Below are 17,613 nucleotides of genomic sequence, written 5' to 3'. Positions count from 1 at the left end.
TCTGTGGGTCCTTCGTGGGCAGCTCGACGTGGTGCCTCGGCAGTTCAGATCTGCAAGGCTGCTACGTGGTCTTCTGTCCATACCTTCGTGAGGTATTACAGGTTTGACACCTTCGCCTCTCAGGATGCTTCCTTCGGGCGGCGGATTCTCCTTTCTGCACAGGAGCGTCCCCACCCTTAAAGGATACTGCTTTGGGACATCCCCAAGGTATCCTGTGGATACCCTATGGACCCTGAAGTAGAAAATATGAGATATGGTAAGAACTTACCCTTGTTATCTCTATTTCTACGAAGTCCATAGGGTTCCACAGGACTCCCGCCCTGTCGCACCTGTGCTGCAGATGGGCTTTGCTCTGGTCACCGGTTTTCCGTCTCCCTCTGGTGAGAATGTGATTCTTGTATGTGTCCAGATCTTTGTTCTCTCTCTTCCTTCTCCTCCTCCGGCCTATGGCTTGGTAACTAACTGAGGTGCCTTGGCTCGGGGGCGGGGTATAGGAGGGGGACCTAGTGCATCCTGGGAGGCTGAAAGCTTAACTCTTTGGTGCCCTGCGACTGACGTCACACCTATACCCCAAGGTATCCTGTGGAACCCTATGGACTTCGTAGAAATAGAGATAACAAGGGTAAGTTCTTACCATATCTCATATTTTATTTTAGTAACGTTTTTTAAAAGTGATCCTTTTGCCATTAAAGGTGGTACCCAGATATGTGAGCAGCAGTGATCAGCTCTATAACACCTGTATTGTGTATTTTAATATTGGAAGACTTAAGGGTGGTGGAGTGATATGGTAAATAAAGATTTAAATGGGTAGGATTATGTTAACATATACTGTCATTTATGGATTGTGTGTTCTTCCCTATGTGTAATCCATATGGGCATGTGATGTTCCACTTGTTAAATGCTTTCTGATGGTTTAAGTTTTGCTGTATGGGTGAATAATTTGCTTACCTTTCAATCTTCTATTACATAGGGCTCTATTTACTACAATCCGCATTGGTAATGCAGATTGTAGTGTGATATTACCGAGTGAATTCGCATTGCGAATTCAGGCAATATCACAGGGATTTACTACAAATCCCTTGCAGGGACAGAGCTTGTGATAAAGCTCTGTCCCTGCTAATCCCCTTCGGAGCCTTATCACGGTATTTTCGCAAAAAATACCGTGATTAAGTGCCTGCGCCGACCGTTCCCCGCAGCTACCCCCCCTCCGGCGCTAAGCCCCGCCCCCGGTGCTAAGCCCCCCCCCCCGCGATCCCCCCTCCATTACAGTTATGGGAAATGCGATCTGCTTACTAAAAATAAGCGATACTTAGGGGTTGGAGTAGAATTTTACGAATTCTACTCCAATTGCCCTGTAATAACTATAGTTGATACTAAAATAATGTGAAAAGGGTGTGAAAACACCCTTTTTCACATTATTTTAGTAAAAATAATGTTGATAAATAGAGCCCTAAGTACGGTTTACTTTGTTACATAGTGATATCTAGATGTAGTCCTTAAACATATACATGTGAATGTGGGTAATTTTATATAGTTATCTGACATTGTACTTGATGATTATTCTATGTAGCAGTCCGACTGATATACCACAATGTTTATAACCGTTATTTACATATCTGTTTAGCCCTTGAACATGTATAAATCAGAGTAAGCAATGTGCATGTATTAGAATGTATCGTATAAGCAATGTGAATGATGTCCAATATGAGCATCTGGAGCACATTTACACCAGGGAGGCTGTAATATTGCAATATAGTGTGGGATATTTTTTATTTTATTGTATATTTGTTTATTCAACTGTAATTGCACAATCTTACACATTGTTGCTATTTTTGTGTATACATGGACCTGTATTTCTTACAGATGCCAACAACCCCATGTCTTTTTATCTTATTTATTCTGTCATTTTTTTTAATCCTTTCTGGAGACAGAGGGGGGAATTCAATTAAGTAATAGGTGTCCGATGGTTCAATTCAGTTGTTGCTCTGATTAGGCGTGAGAGCTGCGGGCGTCTATTACTTATCGCGCTTGTCACGCCCAAATGTACAGAGCTTAGCTACGTAAAGTGGCTAAACACATCTAAAGTCCTGGTTAGAGCACCCAAAAGCCTGGCTTTTCGCAGATTTCTGCACGCCACCTCAGGAGGGTGCGAGCAGAAGTCTGGGTAGCTGCGGCACTTGTGCCTGATCAGAGCGACAATTGAATTGCTCCGTTGGGCACCCATTACTAACGGGCACGCAAAAAAACAATTGAATTTCCCCCATATTATCCTAAATAGATGCTGACATTTGAAGTAAAAATATTGGTGTTGCCATAATATTGCAACTAATCCGCTTTACAGTTTACTTGTTTGTATTAACATGTGGTTAATAACACATTTAAAACACACTTAAAATAAAAGAACCATAAAGAGGCAAGTTATGGTGCATACACAAGGTCAGATTTTTCTTCAGATCTGAACGATAACGATTTAAAAAGTCGTTCATATCTGAAGGAAAATCTTGACATACCTGATATGCCTGAACGATGAACGATGTTTGTTCCCGATGGTCAGATGACGATATCTGACATCTGATATGTTTGCAGTCAGTCAGACTTGGACGATTCCATTCATTTTAATGCAGTCAAAAATCGTTCAAATCGTTCAAATCTTTGGTAAAATCGTTCAATCGTTCATCTGACAGATCTGACAAATCTGACCGTGTGTATGCTCCATTAAATGTATATATGGTAAAGCATTACTTGAGCTGCAAGACAATCAATTAGACATTAAGATAAATTACATCTCCTAGAGGCAACTAGACTGTCTAGCAGTTTAATGAACTGTAGTAGTACCAGATGAAGATTTGTTGGTTTCCTTTAAACTAATATCCTGTTATTCTTATATGATGTGCGCACCAGCATTTTACTAGCCTCTGCAGACAGATAGTATTGTTTTTTTTTTAAGGGAGAATAAAATAAGTAGGTAAATAAGTAAGTAAAGTTGCACTTCCATCTACAGAAAAGCCCAGCCAGAGCCCTGTAGCCATGGGTCTTGGAGCCGTGTAATACAGAACTGGCACATCAATATAGTTCACCACATATAAATTATGTGTGATAGTATGTGTGAGCAGGTGGACCAATTACAAACTTTCTTAATTGCAGACCATGCTTGTTCCACCCTCCCCCCACCCGCACCCATATTTGTGCTGTAAGAGAACCAGATAGGAAGGGGGAGCATATTACTAAAAACATTTCTTTTAGATGTTTGTGTAGCTTTATGTAAATGAATGAAATAAACGAATATTAAGCAGCACAAGTATAGCACTGTTCTCCCAGCATCGGTGCCCCTATCCAGCATGTGCAGTCAGGCAAACTCTGTACGGACTTCCTGCAGATTTCTTTGTGGTATCTACTATTGTGTAGAGGGCCCAGGGCTAACAGACTGGTCTATGTCTGTTATGGTATTGTATAAAGCGATGCATGTTGTATTCCACTCTTCCTAGCTCTGCACCTGTAGAATGGATAGCTCTTTCAATAACGCACATGGTCCTATGTAATATTGTACCTTTCTTTTAGGGTATGGGCTACCTGCATGCCAAGGGCATCGTTCACAAAGACTTGAAATCCAAGAATGTTTTCTATGAAAATGGAAAAGTGATCATCACAGACTTTGGTCTGTTTGGAATTTCAGGAGTTGTACAGGAGGGAAGGTGAGAGCATGTAATGTGATGATATAAGGGATGATGTCCTGACTACCTGGCCCAGGATAACTCCATCACGTAGACCTTCTGTTATATCACAGCTATGTTGAATGCATAAGGATTCCATGAGCTTAAGTAGAACAGCTGGTTGTTAGATTACACATCTCCCATTGAATTTATGAATTGCTAGGAACCTTCAAGCAATGATCACCAATATCCTGCTGCAAAATGAATTTGTGTATGAATATATAACTGTAAGAAAATGTGTATTTACCAATCCCAATTCAGGATGCCATCTTTTTCTCTTTTTGTTTTCTTGAATAGGCGGGAGAATGAGCTGAAATTAAGCCATGATTGGCTGTGTTATTTGGCTCCTGAAATAGTGCGACAGATGGCCCCTGGCAAAGATGAAGACCAGCTCCCTTTCTCCAAGGCTGCCGACGTTTATGCTTTTGGGTGTGTTTGAAACCACTGTCTGACTCGCATAAAACCGATGCTTTGTGCTGTGTTTTATTCATGTGATGATCCATTAAGATGAGCTCAGTCTGAGCTACAATGTACTGTATCACATTTCCCTATGTAACATTTGAATGTTCCTTCTACCTCTGCTCTAAATCATGGGTTCTCAAACTATTTTGCTTTGGGACCCAATAAAAATGATCACAGGACCCCAGCAAGTTACTACAGAAGAGTGCCCCCGCGTATTTATAAGTGCCATACTTTTCCCCTATTCCCTATTTGGTCTCAAACAAATTTACATCTCTACTGTGATGTGAATTTATTGCATAGAATAATAAATATTAACACTTTTGTGCTTAACTGTTTATATGGTCATTGTACTAATTTTACTTTTTATCTGAGGAAGTAATTATATTTCAGTGAGGAAATGGGAGCAGGGAGCAGGCCTATGTTGTGGCACTGTGGGGACTGTTCCTCGAGTCGTCCTGCCCCCGACTCTCGCAACACCATGCTGAGTTGGTCGCGACCCACAGTTTGAGAACCCCTTTTCTAAATAAACATGCTGCATTTTCTGTGACATTTTTACCAATGTAAAAAACCAATCTGGTATTGATGAGTGAATTACCATAGTTTATGTTAGCATTGAAATACTGTGTTCCCATTCTCTTCACTTGTTTTCCCATAGTTGTATTCTATATATGCATGGGCGTAACTACCATAGGTGCAAAGGGTGCAGCTGCTAGGGGGCCCCTCTTCCTTGTCAAAGTTACATGTGTTATATACATTTTTCACCATTGGGTGGTACCTTGGGGCCCTTACAAACTTTTTGCTATGGGGCCTTCAAATACCTAGTTACGCCCCTGTATAAATGTTTATATTGTGTATGTGCATAAAGTTCATAAAATAGAGCGATGAACATTTAAAATGTAAATAGCATAAATGAAAACATTTACTTTTTGTTTCTATAAAGGACTGTGTGGTATGAACTGCAAGCTCGGGATTGGTCTTTTAAAATCCAAGCAGCTGAGGCTCTTATCTGGCAAGTTGGAAGTGGTGAAGGCGTAAAGCAGGTGTTGTCTACTATAAGCTTGGGCAAAGAAGTCACTGTAAGTATATTTAAGTTGCCCTGAGTTAAGATGCAAGAAACTGTTTTTTCCTTTATTGATAGAATTTGGCTTTAACAGTCAAGTTCTGTCTGCTGGAAAGAGTTACGTGTCTTTTAATTTCCCTTTTTATACTGTATGTGTATTGTAAATATTGAGATGAAGGAATTACTATAGTTTATTTGAACTATAAAATGTGCAACGAATTGTTGGCAGCGTAATATTTGCAAATAAAAAGCCGATGTTTTTGTTGCTGTCTCATAATATATTTCTTCTTAAGACCCTCCATCCAATAAATGTCCCACAATAGTTTGTTGTACGGTGTGTTTGTTTGATTTAGTCCTACACAGAGTATTATCCTAAATCTAAGAAGCAATTTGGTTCCCCTGTACTAGGCACAAATAAGAAAAGTACATTTGTGAGGTTAGAGTGCCTTCAATCTTTCTGAACTTTGACTTCATTCAGGAGATTCTTGCGGCATGTTGGGCCTTTGATGTCAGCGAAAGACCAAGCTTTACACTCCTCATGGACATGCTCGAAAAGTTGCCAAAACTGAATCGCAGGTTGTCCCATCCAGGTCACTTCTGGAAATCTGCAGAGTGAGTAGCTAAATATTATTTTCTAAATAGACTGCTAGGAAAACACTGACACTTGTGGTATTGGGTAGAGAACATTGTTTCAAATTAATGATTTCAAGTGTGTTCCTTTAATAAAGCATCCCATGACACTGCTGGTGTCACTTAGGTAGGAATCCAATTAGCTGCGGGGTTTACCTGTGCCAGTCGATTCAGTTAGCAGGGTTTACCCCGCACAGTAAGACCCAGAAGTGGACTTTTCCTCTCAGCTTCAGGAGCTGCGAGACCAGGCACCCTCTGGGGCTTAACACGCAGGGAAAACCCATTGATTCTGCACTTACACAGAATGAATGGATTAGCATGCGGGGAAAAGGCAGTTTTATTGAATAGCTCTGGGCGTGAAACGCAGAGCTTTTCCCCGCGTGGCAAATCCTGCTGCTAATCGAGTTCCCCCCTTAAGTGATGTAAAATCCAAGACACAGATGAAAACTTAGTTTGATAACATATATAACACATATACATTTGGGTACTAGTCAGAATAGCTGATGTGTAATTATTGGATGCTTTGGATATTGATTTGCTCCTGAGTAAGTCTTTGTGGGTGGTGAGATGCTAGCTAGCCATAATAACTAGTAAGCACAAATATGAACTCTACATTGTTTGCTGTGATGCCATTGTTGCAAATTGTGTTCCAGAATTAATTAGCAGAATATGGTACTGCTCCACTACTGTCTTCAGAGGCAAAAGAACAATACAACTAGAGAGAGAGAGAGATAGACACTTATATCGTATGTTCTCCACATCAAGCTAATTTTGTGGCATGGACTCAACTCTATTAAATGCATTTTATCTTGAACACATTTTGTGTTTTTACATTTGTGGCAGTATAGTGACCTTACATAATATTTTGCAAGCTGCTAAGCTATGATATAGGTATCAGGTAGTGCAGTAACATTTCAGGACAATTTATACTATGCAACATGTATAAATAAAGGCAGCAATGGATTAGAACACAGGTTCTCAAACCCGGTCCTCAGGACCCCAAACAATGCATGTTTTCCAGGTCTCCTCACAGAATCACAAGTGAAATCATTAGCTCCACATGTGGATCTTTTAGAATGTGTCAGTGAGTAATGCATACACCTGTGCACCTGCGGGGGGTCCTGAGGACCGAATTTGAGAACCACTGGATTAGAACATTCCTTTCTACCACCCTGTATTACATATAAGCCTAAAACCTTTGAATCAGTGTGATGCTGCACAGATATATTAGCTATGATGTCACTATAGTAATAATGGACTATCTTTACCTTCCTTTCTCTTTGGGGTGTTTTTCCTGATCTCCTCATCGCTGCTATTCCTCTCTCCATTCTCCGTGATCCTGCTGTGGGGCACACACCTTGGATGTCACTGCACTGATTTGATCCTTCATTTTGTCATCACTCTGCTTTGTTCTCTCTTATAACTTTGATGTTTCCACATGACATCATTTATACTTTGCTTTGTACATTCAAAAGTCATTGGCACAATTTTTACACTAATGGCCAATTCTACAATCATGGTGGTCACATTCACTGCCCAGTTGCTGACTAATAAATTGCTAGGCTTATCCCTAATATACATTGCATTCTATGCACTATTTTTTTTCAAAGTATTATATATAAAACCCCCAAATGACATAGCAGAGTCCTAGGTAATTATACCTTGCGGGAAGAGAGTGAAAGTAACGTTGGCTTACTGAATAGATTTTTAGTTGTAAGCTTTTAAAACTAGTTGTGTCTTCTTTGGACCCGGTAAAAGGTTTTCTGATTTTCCCAATGAAGTGCTAACATAGCACAACACATTGCTGCTTAACTAGTTACACAATGTTTAACAAGCTGTATGTTTTCTGTGAAAGCAAAATCTGTTTGTAGTGAACTAAACCCTAAATGACATGTATTTTCGAACATGGTTTTAGAAACCTTTATTTTTACATTTGAAGTGTAACATCTACCGAAACCTACTTCCTACTATCTCCATTTTTACAGACATGACACCGTCCAGTTACCAAAGTGGGCAATACGGTGTTACATATACACTTATTAATAAAAATACTTTGTTCTGAGTGTTTACTGAAAAAACAAAAGGGCAGAATATATTAAAAGTGAATAAAAGATTTTGCTGTAGCATACATTGCTGGTAATACTTATCCCAATATGTGACTAGGGATGTGATCTGACAACGCAGAGAAATGTGATTGTCATATGAATGATGAGGACACGAGTTGTTGTGACACTGAAAGGCCAGTTCTGCTTTTCCTCTTACAACATGTCATAATAGTTTTGGGGTTTGCTTCAACGTTATATGAATTATTCCAAAAATAAGTCTGACATTATTACCCAACACAAAACTTCATGTTCATCAGCTTCCTACAGATGTGTCCTCCTATATCTAGCCTCCTTGCGCGCTAAACAGCCCTTCTAGTCGCACCATGCCGTGGCATGACTCGGTAGCGCAGAGTGTCTTTTTGTGCAACTGCTTGTGTGTCCTATTCGTGTCGCTGTGCAAATAAGACACATTTGAAGTTAAAAAGTTGCACGAAAAGATGCTCAGCGCTACTGAGTCACACGGAGCTCACGCGTTGTGTAAGGCGAACAGTGAAACATAACACTGGGGTAGGCAACTTGTGGCACTCTAGGTGCTGTGGAACTACACATCCCAGCATGCCCTGCCACTGTTTTAGCATGCCCTATCAACAAAACTGGCAATGCATGCTGGGATATGCAGTTCCACAGCAGCTGGAATGCCACAGGTGTCAGGATTGTGTGCCGCTAGTAGCATAGGATTCACTTCCTAATTCTTGTAGGATCACATAATGTAGGTTTGTAATCCTGATTATTTCTGATATTGTTGTTTCACTTAAATGCAATTGCTTCCGTTCCTATAAAGCTACTATATATGTTCCATTTTATCACTCATGGTGGGAGATTTATCAAGCTTGGAGAGAGAGAAAGTACCAACCAACCAGCTCCTAACTATTATTTTTCAAACACCGCCTGTAACATTGCAGTTAGGTTCTGATTGGCTGGTCCTTCATCTCTTTCCACTTTATCTCTCTCCAAGGTTTTATAAATCTCCCTCATGGTTATAAAGAAAAAACAACTATAGCTAAAGTACAAATTGCTCCTATATACAGATGTGTCCTTATACACTATTGCCACAATCGCGTAAAACAGCCCTTCTCGGAGCGCCAGGTCCTGTGTGGCTCTGCTTGCGCCAAGCATCTTTTTAGCTAGAAAGTGCCTCTTAGTCACAATGCAGTGCAACAAAACCGCTTCATGAGACTGCACTGATTCATTTGATATGCATCCGTTGTATACCTGTGTGTGACCGATTGCTACGATATAGTGGCTGTGGCTTTTTTTCACACCCAAGTTCCGCTGTACAGATTCAGACTCTGGGCCTGATTCAGACCCACTCGCGAGCGCTGAGCGCTCACAAGCGGGTCGATGGTGCCCTAGTGCACATGCGCATGACGGAGGGAGCTCCGTCGTGCGCATGCGCGAGACCCGCATAGCGACAGCCAAGCTGTCGCCATGGGTCTCGCACCAATGGAGGCGTGCTGTTGATGGCCCCCCATGGGAACGCCTACCATCTGGTCACAGCGTCCGGCTCTGAATCAGGCCCCCTGTTGCACACAGATATAAAAGTGTTTCATATCAAATTGATCAGTGCAGTCTCGTGAATTGTTTTTTTTGCGACGAAGACGCACATACGAGCGAAAAAGATGCTACACCACTCAACGCAGCTCACGCGCACCAGACGTCTCGCATGGCATATTGAGGGTAGGTGTATGAGGACACATATGTACATATACTGTACTGTACGGATTTGTGATAGAACTGCTCATTAGACAACAGTATTATTCAATCAGCCATGCAGCTGAAACCTATTTGAGGAAATAAATGATCAATACTATTTTTTTCCTTTTTACATTGGGGCTTGTTGTAATTTAGCTGTAGATTTGTAGTGTCTGGGGTCATTTTTTTTGTTAATGGACTTTATGCAAAGATGCTGTAAGTTATGTGTGTTTTCTATCACTGTAACAACAAAAATGTGCTACTTTACATAACCGTATGCTGACGTTACTAATACAATGTCCTCTCTAATCATAGTTTCGTAATAACAAATTTGCCGATGGCTAATTTATCTGTGTTTTCTCCTTGTCATAGGTTATAGCTGCTGGTCATCTAACTGGGTTCTGCCTTGCATGCTTCCATGCGTCTTCTGCTAATCTTCAGCTTCGTGGACATTACCTTCCATCCACAAAACAATTAATCACCAATAATAAGAAACCTTTTTAACCCTTTGGATGTATCTACCGCTTTGATCTTTTCCCGCCGCTATTCTCTTGGTGTAGGCTGTTTGCTTCAATAACAGATTGTGACTGCAAGAAATCTTCTTGGCACTAATCATAGGACCAGCTGTCTATCTAATCCCTCAAGCACTGAGCCAGCAGTAACTTCTACTAAAGCAGGGTTATCGGCATCCTAGTGGATCATTGCACTGGGTGCTTTCCTTCTGTGTACTTCTAATAAGCACTTTTACAGCCTCTGTGTGCTTGTGTATGTGTGTTTTTTAAGATTGTCCACCAAATAACAGCTCCTTTACAGTCACCTTGGACTGTGTTACAATCTACTTAACTTTCCTAAATATTTTAAGGGTGAATATCTGTCCTATTGGTTGATTTCATCTATCCAGTTAAAAAAAAGCCTCAACATTTAGAATCTAAGGACGTCTAGCACAATGTTTTATATATATCAATGCAATGCTGATGGTTTGTTTCTGGAATGGATTGTGTCTTCATTGATGTATACAATCTTTTACCTCTGCAGGAAGTTTTTCTTTGATAACATATGTACAAATCAGCAGTCACATAAGAGGACACCAGTCTCTTGTCACCACAAGCTATAAAACCTCAGGTTTCCAGCCCTAGCCTCCCTGCAGGCCTCCAGTTGCACATCCTTAGTCTGTTTTGCAGACTTGAGATTATGCCGGCCTTGCACAGTTGGTCACTATTGGATGAGACTGCTGTGGCTTTATTAGATGGGGGAAACAAAATGTAAGAATACTGTAGAATTCTTTTACCGCTCTATTTTCCATTGGTAAAATGTAAAGTTAAGTAACTGCAGGACAATAACTTTATCATAAATAGCAATACATTTTCCCAATTGAGCTCTGTGTTTTCAAACAGCTGGTTATTAATCTATAGGGCCATGGTTTCCCTGCTCTCTGTATGTTTCTTCATCACTTGACCTGCACCCCCTCATGTTGCAACTGCATCACTTGTCCTCCACCTGACCTGGGATCAGCAGCCCGTGTAATATTTAGCTGTTTCCTCTTTTCACCAATGACCCAGACCTATTCTTGTGTCTTGTGGTCTACTCCGCATTGTTTCAGAAGAAGTAGGAAGTATAGTTTAATGACTAATTCTGTCATCACAGGCAACAATGTGGAAGTTAGAAATTATAAAATAACGGCCATTTTTTTTAACATATTGGTTGATGGAGGAACAGTTATTCAATAGAGTATTTCCTGTTGTGTAAGAACCACACTGTACAAAAAGTAACTGTAAATTTACATGTATACATTATCTTTTGCAACTGTGATTTAAACAGATGTATATATTTGTGAGTGATTTATTATGTGTCACCTGCACAAGACCTAGTCACCCGCCATTTGCCTGATTGCTGCCATTTTGTTGGACAATCTTCTACCAATAATGGATTATAATATATTTTGTAAAGTGGATGAAATGCACCTTGAAATGGTTTTAACTGGTCTAATGTAGACATGTTTGTTTTGTTCCCCTTCTTCCAGCATTAACAGTAGCAAAAGTATCCCCCGTTTTGAAAGGTTTGGCCTGGGAGTCTTGGAGCAGGGTAACCAAAAGATCTAGTCTGCTGTGGGATATCTCAATGTCTATGTCATGACTGGTCCTGCAGCAACCGGCAGAGATTGGAATTGCAGCCAGTGATGACCCCATATATTGGATTTACTCATTCTCTCTTACTGAATTTGCATTAACCCATTCTGCACTGAACAGGAGCAAAGCTTTGCTTTGCCTATCCCTTCCAGCACTGAATGGCTTAAGCTTTAACTCTACCTGCTGTTTTTGTTGTTTACATATTATTTTAGGCATGTGAGTTGTATTGTGGTAATGAAAATGAATAAATGTGACTGATTTTTTCTCTCCTTTTATAAGCTATAGAATTCCGTTTCAATCACTATACAGGTGTAGCAATTGGTTTTGTTCCCTTAATACATCGAAATTGTCCTTTTATGCCTATAACCTAGTTTACTCATGACAGGCTATACATAGAATTTAAATATTTGCGTTGAAGGGAGTATAAATCTATACGTAGTAATTCCATTTAGAATGTGGTTTATTTAATGCAGTGTCTATAGAAGTTTTGGCTGTTAGAAGAATTTTTTCCAACAACAATTTATTATAATTCATAACTGCAGTTAAATGAAAACCAGATTCACCTTTTTAGGCTAAACTGTGATCCTTGCTGCTAACAACTTACACAAACCGATGCTACAGTAACACTGATAACTGGATGAGACCTTTTACATACAATTATTGGGACCTTTTAAACATTATGCCTAAATCACTAGCACCAGTTTGGAATGTGCATGGTCTCTTACCGTGCTTCACAAACCATTTTTACCACGATCATCTCCTCCTGTTGCATTGCTCCCCAAAGTGACCTGAGGGCTTGATTCAGAGCTAAATCCGTTTGTTGTATGGCTCTTGTGATTTGCTGCACTGCGCATGTGAACGAGTTGAGTGTTCAGAGTCATTCGCCTTGGCCACATCTCCACTTGCAGCTGATAGGGTGTGACTGGGTGGCAACAGGGCATTTACACACAGTGTGCCATGGGCGTGTAGATTGAGTTGTGACTCTTCAGAGTTGAGGTTATGAAGAGATCCATCTGACTACAGACTGGTGTAAGTGCGCGTGATGACAGCTGCTTTCACAAGCCGATAGATGGGGGCGGTGCAGCCACTTTTGCTGCTGACTTGCGTGCTACTCCGATCATACTGTGGAAATACCACAGAGCAGCAATTATTTAAAGATCCCATACCTGATGAGATGGCTGTACTAATGGCGATGGATCGTCTTCTATAGCCGTCTGCTCTGCACAGATGTGTTTAATACATGCTTGCTGACTTTAGCCAGGTCTACGGCCCTAGGGGTATGGCGACAGTAATGGTGGGTGGTGCAGGGGCATGGCGGCGTGATTGCGTCTTGGCAGCCTTGCTTCCCCCCGCTTTACAATGCCAAGATATTCGGGAGCCTTGTGGGAGAGTTGGCAAGTATGGTTCAATATAAAGGAAGGACTGTTGTATTATATGAAGTTGATGGTATTGCATATACAGTGTAGAATTGACCCTAAAATATGGCCCTGGACAGTAGAAGCATTACCCTATAGTTAGAGTGCATTACCCTGTAGGTAGAATCTCTTATGCGTTTGGTTACAGTGGTTGCACAGTACTTATACACATGTATACATTTAGAAATGTAGCTGGGAAGTGCTGTTGGTTACCTGAGACTCTAAAATGAGCTCTATGATCCTGCTCTATCATTAGTGATCATTATAGTCAGGTGTAAAGTAAAATCTGAGTACGAAGTATAATGCCTATTTTATCTACTGCTATATTTACTACATTATAAAACTTAAGTCGGGTACACACTAGACGATATCGGGCACATCATCTAGTGTGTACCTGCTATGTCGCTGACGATGCCTGCTCCCGCGCGTCGTTGGCGACATCGACCGTGGGGCCTGCATGCAGGTCCGATGGGCGACATCATTAGCGAAGGCCATGCTACCGAATGCAGCATGGCCCCCGCCGTCGCTGCCGACATCGGCAAGTGTGTACGCACTTGCTGATGCCTGCATTCCGCCCGGGCTCGTCGCTTGCAAGGTCGGTACACACTGTACCGGCAATAAGGGTTTTAGATGAAGGTTTTACAGTGGTTGACTATATTTAGTTCTGTTTTTCCTTGTTTTATAGCTAGATGGCCTCTTGAAAATATGTGTAAGTGTCCAATAAGAATGTGAGGTTAGATTGTAACATAATCTCTCCAAGTGAGAAGTGAGCCTAGGATGGGATAAGCTCTCATTAAATTACTCGACACAGATCTTCGGTGAACACTCTCCTGTCAGGAACAACACAATGGGGTGAGGTAGGCAGCAGTATGCACATACTCAGCGATATTTGAATAACCACTTCAGGAGCACTTTAGGAAATAATTTGAAAAAGCAATACAGGGTTCAAGATGAAGTAACCAGAGGTGTGGGTCTGCCAGACAGCACTTTATTACTGTGTTATACAGCAAAACCTTTATATCAAGTGACACTTTTAGCTCCACTTATGTTATGTTTTAAAGACTGCCTGCTAACATTTGCCACAGCTACTCTTGGAACTGTACAAGTCTTGCTGTATTTGACCAGTTTTAAAATACAGTAAATACATGTTTATTAAAAACATGAGTTTGATAAAAATCTAAGGTTACGCCTTTTGCAGCATATTCAGTTCAGTAATCTGGGCGCATATTCTGTAAAACATAACAAAGCTAATAAGTGTTTAATATAGGGTAAACGCACAGACCTATGAGTATTGTTCTGTCTGTGTCCTAGCCCCTCTCTCTTTCCCCCTCTCTCTCATTGAGGTCTTGGGATGGACCCGTGTTATCCTGAGGCAGTATCTGTAAGTGGGTGTACAGTACATATGTGTTCATAGAGGCATATGTATCAAAGTTTGATGAGAGATAAAATTGTGAGAAGAAAAGTATTAACCAATCAGCTCCTAACTGTCATTTTTCAAACACAGCCTATCAAATGTAAGTTAGAAGCTGATTGGTTGGTGATTTATATCTCACAATTTTATCTCTCATCTAGCTTTGATACATAGGTCCCTTAGTTGGCAAAGTGATTTGTGTAGCTGATTGCAATCACTGATGACACTACTGTACAGAAACGACATAGGCCCGGCACGCTGCAGCCAACTTTGCAGTAAGTGTATTTACCCTAAAAAAGATGAATTAGGTCAGGGTAGCAAAACATGTTAAATAAGCAGAATGGCCAATATAATAGGGTTTTGGTGCAGAGTATAATATATCAGCAGATCTTCTCAACAATAATATCTGCGAACATATTACTAAGTCATAGTGATAATACTTTTATTTTTTATTATTATAATTATTATAATTGTAATAAAGTAAATGCTAGTAGCCAATAAAATAAAATTAATCATAATCATTCTGCGTTGCTCAGTGTGTGGCATCTAAACCTGTTGCTTACAGTAATTGAAACATCAAAATAACTGAGACATCAGGCTGCACTGGGCTACTCCTTTGCATATTCCCCACTAATATCAGTTACATTTATTAATCAGTGTTTGTCATATCCTGTCCTCAAGGAACCCTAACGGTGCATGTTTTCCATGGCATCTAGCTGGAGCACAGGCGTGTTAATTATTGACTAACATCTTTTAAACGATACAGTGCAAAGGTGGTATTAATTATGTAATTTGTGATTCTGTGAGGGGATCTGGAAAACCGCTATGGGAGGGTTTCCTGAGGACCAGATTTGAGAAACCCTGGATTAAGTCGACATGTACCTTAGTACATAATATACGTTTTTGCTACTAAAGCTATACTATTGTTTGCAGTCATGACAGCTGCCTCCCACACTCCTGTATTATTTTGTATTTGATTTTGCTTCATACATATAGGGTATTTCCACAGTTTTGTACAGTAGCTGTTTTGTCCCTTGATATTTGCCAAGTGTGGGTATTAGTGCGATAATTATGCCATATAACTTTATGCACATATTGCAGTATGGTAATACTATGGGAAAATTGGTATAATATTTTTCCTAAAATAAACTTTTTTTTCTTTTTTCCATTTCACACCCTCATAAATATCATATGAAGTTCCACCTATAATAAACATGGGCAGAGTTAAAAGGCTTGTTAAAGTATTTGGAAACCCCTGACCTAAAGGGTGTTTCCTTATTTAATGTTTAGCCTTTGGTGAATGATTAGCTAGTTTTAATGATAACCGGGGTGTGCGTTGTCACCTTTGTCATAGTATGATGGGATTTCACATACTGTATAGGCAGTACTGTAGGCCATTAAGATATTAATTTTAATTTTACCAATAAACAAGAGTTTTCCGCTTGTGATTTTATTCTGTGATTAAATTTTTTTATATTTTTTTTTGTACCAATGTAATTATTAAAAAAAAGTCCATTCTTTATTGGCAAACTAATTACATTTGTTACATGTTAAGGCCTAAATAATGTGGGCAATATTTAATCTGCAATTTTCATTTTACGGGATTTATCTCTTATAAAACACTGTGGTACTTTGTTTTATTAATAACCTCTGAAATCTCATTATACAGATCAAACTAACACTTCCTGCCCTACAATGCTCACCAAAAGAAATAATGGATGTCTTACCTTTTTAGCTGTGAATAATTGCTTGAATTGAACACCGCATTGCACAATAGAATGTGATGGTTGTACAGGGAGTTCGGAAAGTCCGTCCGCAGTGACTGTGTACTAAGTGTGTGACGGTCCAAAATTCAAATAAGGGAGCCACAGTTGGTGTGGCTACCTATTTGAGTTTTGGACTGTGCTGCAGCCCCACCTCTGCAGCCGCCACTGTCTGTCACACGGTTGGCACACAGTCACTGCAGAGAGACTTTCTGAACTCACTGTAGTATGCAGTCATTAAAATGTAACTCTCTGGATCGCCCAATAGAAATAATGCAGGCCATACATCAGATCTCCCAACTGTCCTGCATTAAGCGGTACAGTCCAGTTTTTCTGGGACTGTCCCACCCGTGAGCTGCAGTGTCCCGTGGTGGTGGGGGGAGTTGGGGGTTGCACGGCATCTACTGGGGCCTGCCAAGGATCTCTGAGAGGTCTGTAACAAATGGGGGTGCAACGAGGCTCCGCCCCATTTCACAGATGCTCCACCCCTTTACATAAAGTTCCGCCCCCTTTTCAGGCACGCAAAATGTTCCACATGATGAGACTTAAAGTTGGGAGCTATGCATACATATACGGCCCCAATTCTCCCGATCCGCAGATCAGCGATCCGTCAATGGATCGGGAGGAAACTTAACATTTAAAAAAAATCCCCCCGACTCGCCGGTTCTGACCATTTTCGGTTTGGGAACAGGGAATCGATATTTTTGAACATGTTGAATTTCCCCATTTTCACGACCCTGGCGTTGGCAAAACATGCAATTGGGGCATTCCATCTCAGATGTATGGGCCCTATATGATGCTGCAAAATAGACAATCAGTTACTAAATTATTAATTGCCTGTGACCTAGTGTCTAAAAGGTGTTATAGTTTAGCCCCAATTCCTTTTTCTCCCTCCAGCATTGTGATTTTGTACTTGGTGATTATATTGCTTATCGTGCACTTTTCAAGCTTTAGTTTTAAGGAATTCTCACCCAAAATGCCAATGGACAATATTTAAGAAAATATGACTTTTATGGGCATCAAGAAGCAATGACTTTTAACCAAAAATTTAAATTGAAACATTCAAAAAAAGGATTTTAAGAAATGTACCTTTGTCAATAACATTTGAAACATTGGCCCTGGGTGGACCTAGGAGCAATAGAATCCACAACAAGTTGTATAATCTGATTTCAATAGAAATGTCCTTTTCTCTGTGCATTTTAAATACTTTCAATAAATATCAAATTTTAAAGGGCAGGA

The 17,613-nt window shown here is 40.3% G+C and overlaps 1 protein-coding gene across 1 annotated transcript in view; it reads left to right on the top strand.

Moving 5' to 3' along the window:
- The window catches only part of KSR1 (kinase suppressor of ras 1), a 228,655-nt gene extending 214,029 nt beyond the window's left edge, over positions 1-14,626 (top strand). The window contains exons 15-19 of the mRNA XM_088456139.1: positions 3,559-3,692; positions 4,008-4,139; positions 5,113-5,248; positions 5,711-5,844; positions 11,680-14,626. Coding sequence (XP_088312265.1) covers positions 3,559-3,692; positions 4,008-4,139; positions 5,113-5,248; positions 5,711-5,844; positions 11,680-11,758 — 615 coding nt within the window. The 3' untranslated portion in view covers positions 11,759-14,626. The remainder of the gene's footprint in view (positions 1-3,558; positions 3,693-4,007; positions 4,140-5,112; positions 5,249-5,710; positions 5,845-11,679) is intronic.
- The last annotated feature ends 2,987 nt before the right edge of the window (positions 14,627-17,613 follow it).

The sequence above is a fragment of the Taudactylus pleione genome, unplaced genomic scaffold (assembly GCF_031769625.1).
Source record: "Taudactylus pleione unplaced genomic scaffold, aTauple2 ptg000687l, whole genome shotgun sequence".
Lineage (NCBI taxonomy): Eukaryota > Metazoa > Chordata > Amphibia > Anura > Myobatrachidae > Taudactylus > Taudactylus pleione.
The sequence above is the reverse complement of the archived record's forward strand: the minus strand, read 5'-3'. Positions and strand labels throughout refer to the sequence as shown.